The sequence below is a fragment of the Echinococcus granulosus genome (genome assembly GCF_000524195.1).
Source record: "Echinococcus granulosus chromosome Unknown EG_S00055, whole genome shotgun sequence".
Lineage (NCBI taxonomy): Eukaryota > Metazoa > Platyhelminthes > Cestoda > Cyclophyllidea > Taeniidae > Echinococcus > Echinococcus granulosus.
Window position 1 is genome coordinate 72,590 of NW_020170435.1, and position 3,624 is coordinate 76,213.

Below are 3,624 nucleotides of genomic sequence, written 5' to 3' on the forward strand. Positions count from 1 at the left end.
CTCCTCCTCCTCCTCCTCTCTCTCTCCTCCTCCTCCTCCTCCTCCTCCTCCTCCTCCTCCTCCTCCTCCTCCTCCTCCTCCTCCTCCTCCTCCTCCTCCTCCTCCTCTCTCTTTCGCATTCGGACACTCCGAATTGACAGGATCCTTTTCTTAATAAGCCTTATGGTCCAGACAAAAAGCAAATTCAGTTGGAAGTTATTTGACCTATCGGATCAAACAGAATTTCATCAGAAAACATAAAACTGACACTCGATCTGGACACTTCTCCTCACAAAAGCCTCTGTCGCCAAAGTACTGCCTCTGCAACAGGCAATGAATTATTCAGGCCTCTGCATTGTACCTTTCAGTTGGGTAATGGCCCAATTTATTGCCTAGAGGGCACCTTAGACAATTCAAAGTAAAATTTACACATTTTTTAAAACAACTGCGTGGAAGTGTGGAATCTTCCTGTGACTAGCCTGTTTCGAGTGCGGTGACAACAGCTGCATAAAGTGGAATTTCTCGTTGTGCCATTATTATCTTTCGGGAGGTAAAAAGAGGCTAACAAAGCATCTCACAATCCCTCCAAATCAACGTTTAACGAGAGTCCAGACAATATTTTACAGTGGTTTTCTTAGCGTCTGCACTCTGAATTGGAAGGAAGAAGGATTGATGCCTAGGGGAAAATCTCAAACACTTAGTTAGCCACTTTCTCTATTGTTTGTACCGTTTTGGATGATGCGTAAATCCATTTTGGAAATCCGGAGGAAAGTTCCCTCGGCACTCGGCAAACGAGAATCCTTGAAGGCTTGTAGTACTGATAGGGACTTGACTAGCAGAAAAAACTTAACTCCGAAGGAGCATTTCATCAGAAAAACAAAAAGTGTCACCTAGATTGTTAAAAACAAAATTTTATTCACCCTAGCCCGAGGCATCAAACACCCACCTCCACACAAATTCTCACTTCCGCCTTCACAAATGGTAACCGGACCACTTAGACATCATGCTAGACCATTAAACTTGCCGCCGACGGGTATAAGGGGTAACCACTTCCGCTAAACGGGAGTTATTTTGATCATTCATAAAAAGGAAGTGTTTGAATTATTTTAAAAAATCCCAATTTAATTTTCCCTCTAGCAAGACCTGATTTGACATTTCGTGGATGTACGTTAATTAACAAATAGGAGAATTTGAAATCTGTGGTTAATTTAAGATTTAGATCAATTTGCAATTTCGACTGAAGAAGTTTATCAAGGACGAAAAAATGTTTGAGTAATTCTGGCCAGGTAATTCCTGCTATAAACAGACACGTTGACTGTGTTTGCTGCAGTCCTGGTCCTGTCAAAATTCTAACTCCAGTAATCCGGAAAGAAAGGCTTCAAAACAGGTGTCTTTGTTTGCCAGTGCTTATGAGTAAGTATGAGGGTACGCTATGTGCATACGTGACCGTTAACCCACCAATCAAAACTGTCGGGGACCCTGCCTCGCACATTTCTGCTCTTTCATTGGTCTGTTCTGCACTTCGACCTAACCAATCAAGAAGGACCAAGAGATTGTGTGGTTTAGCGGGATGCTCCGCTGAAATAGCCTGCTTTACAGGCAAACCTACCACTTTATAGAGGAGAAATTAAATGCCTCAGAACACCGGTGCAGCTCTCTTTACCAAACCTTACTCTTTACTCTCCACCCCTCCTGTCTAGTACCTCTCTCTTCCTACTTCACACCCTCGCATCAGAGTGGCTGTTGAGCCTAGATGTGAATTTGAACTTTCTTACCGTCGCAAAACCAGTTCACCTATGCATAAAATGCGGTAGAGGTTATTTTGCGTGGCTTCTTGTAGAGCATTTTGAGGAGATTTGGTGGCATAACAACGCGCTGCCCCCACAACTATGTGGCGGTCGATGCATCACCATCGAAAAGACTATTTAGTCCTTTTCAGAATAGGGAATTGCTGCTATCAACCGGTGGTGTTTGTGGGCGTCAATTTGGATCCTGTCAAGCTCCTAACTGCAGTACTGAGGCTTCAACACTGACTTCTTTATTTTCCATCGAGTCAGAAGAGGTGCGACGCGTTCGTACGCGACCGCTGGCTCTCTGTGGGACGCACAAGGTGTTTGAATTCAAACGCATTTATAGTTTATAATTATACTGCTTTAGCCTTGTAGCAATTAGTAGCACCTATCTAGTCGATCTGTGCGCTATATTGGCCAATCAGGAGAAGCCGATCAAGAATACGAGTTCGGAGGAAAGACCTATACCTTCAAGGCAAGGCACGATCTAATGAATTGTACCTTACATGGAGATAATCATGCATGATATGTGAACTTTGGGATGAGATTGAGGAAAAGGAGGAGAGTAAGATAGGAGAAAATGCCTCTTGACCTTTCTCTCATCGTGGAGCGACGACTACCACCTTTTCTGGACAGTAGACGACCAGAAAAACCGAAGCAAGATAGAAGGGACAAGGGGGACAGGGCGGGATTCTCACTTGCCTTTTGTATACCCAACCGTACCCGAAAGTGGAATTCGCGACAAGGAGAGGCACCACAATTGTCCGGAAGACCTGACACCATGGCCACGGATTAGTCCATGCGGACTAGCCTACAATTTAAAAAGCCTTATCATTTCGCAAATTTACTGTTTTGCATTATTTCTCAGCTTTTTAATGTTCTTCTGGCCCCTTTTAATCATAAGGATGTGACCATGGTGATGCCATCAGCCCCAGAATAACCTTCCCACGCCAATTTCTAAAAATTTCCATTTCGGGACCAACTTAGCAGTCTTCTCGCGCTCCTTTCCCCTCTTCCCCCCCCCGTCTAGACAGCTGGGACGGCGTTTAAGTACACTTTAGGGTCAAGGTCAACGCATTATAATTAGTACACGTGACACCACGGGTTATTTGTCGGAATCGCCGATACTTTCATACCTGTATAAGTCAACAAAAACGTCTTCATTCGTTCCTCATCTGGTTGATTTCTTCAATAGAATTTAGGCGACTGACAAACACGAGAACTCCAGGCTCTTGGAATTATTGACAAATTACTGGTACCTTACCACTTCATCAAATCTCTTCAATAGACAATCTTTCTCAACAAAACTTCGCTTAAATAGGCCTATCTTAACCAGCAAACTAATCTTTACTAAAAATAAGAAGGACGGATTGACTTTTCAAGTGTAGAAGTGCCGTAAAACTAGCGGACATGGGAATTTCATAATTGCTTCCGATATTACATTTGAAATGTCCACCAACTCGCACACTATTCAAGCAGCATTTAAAACTACCTGTCATTTATCCTGTTTTAGTGCTTCAAAGCAATCGTCTAGAAATGTGTATTAAGAACATAAAGCCGGACCATGTAGGCTTATTTAAACAGACCTCTAGGAAAAATAAATTTTTTTCCTTCTTTTTTTAGTCGGTAACCAAAATCTGTCCATTTCAGTCGCCGTGTATATCCAATGAACGATAACAACTTCTCAGTTTTTTGGTATATTAGCAAATGAGGCTTATCTAACCTCAACCGTCAAAACTTCTGGAAAAAAATGTCACCATTTATCGCCTTTGATAGCTAAATCTATCTAAACCCAAACAGAATGGCCGTTAGAGCTGTTAGCGAAGGGGAAAGAAGTCAGAGTCCTTCGGAATTG

The 3,624-nt window shown here is 42.8% G+C and overlaps 1 protein-coding gene across 1 annotated transcript; it reads right to left on the reverse strand. All coding sequences in view use genetic code 11, as the record gives it.

Annotated features, from left to right (window-relative positions):
• Positions 1–1,974: 1,974 nt before the first annotated feature.
• EGR_06321 (hypothetical protein) lies at positions 1,975–2,552 on the reverse strand (the record flags this gene model as incomplete). The annotated part of the gene is made up of 2 exons (XM_024495570.1): positions 1,975–2,073; positions 2,493–2,552. The coding sequence occupies 2 exons, from the start codon at positions 2,550–2,552 to the stop codon at positions 1,975–1,977; spliced, it is 159 nt and encodes a 52-aa protein (XP_024349968.1).
• Between the last annotated feature and the right edge of the window lie 1,072 nt (positions 2,553–3,624).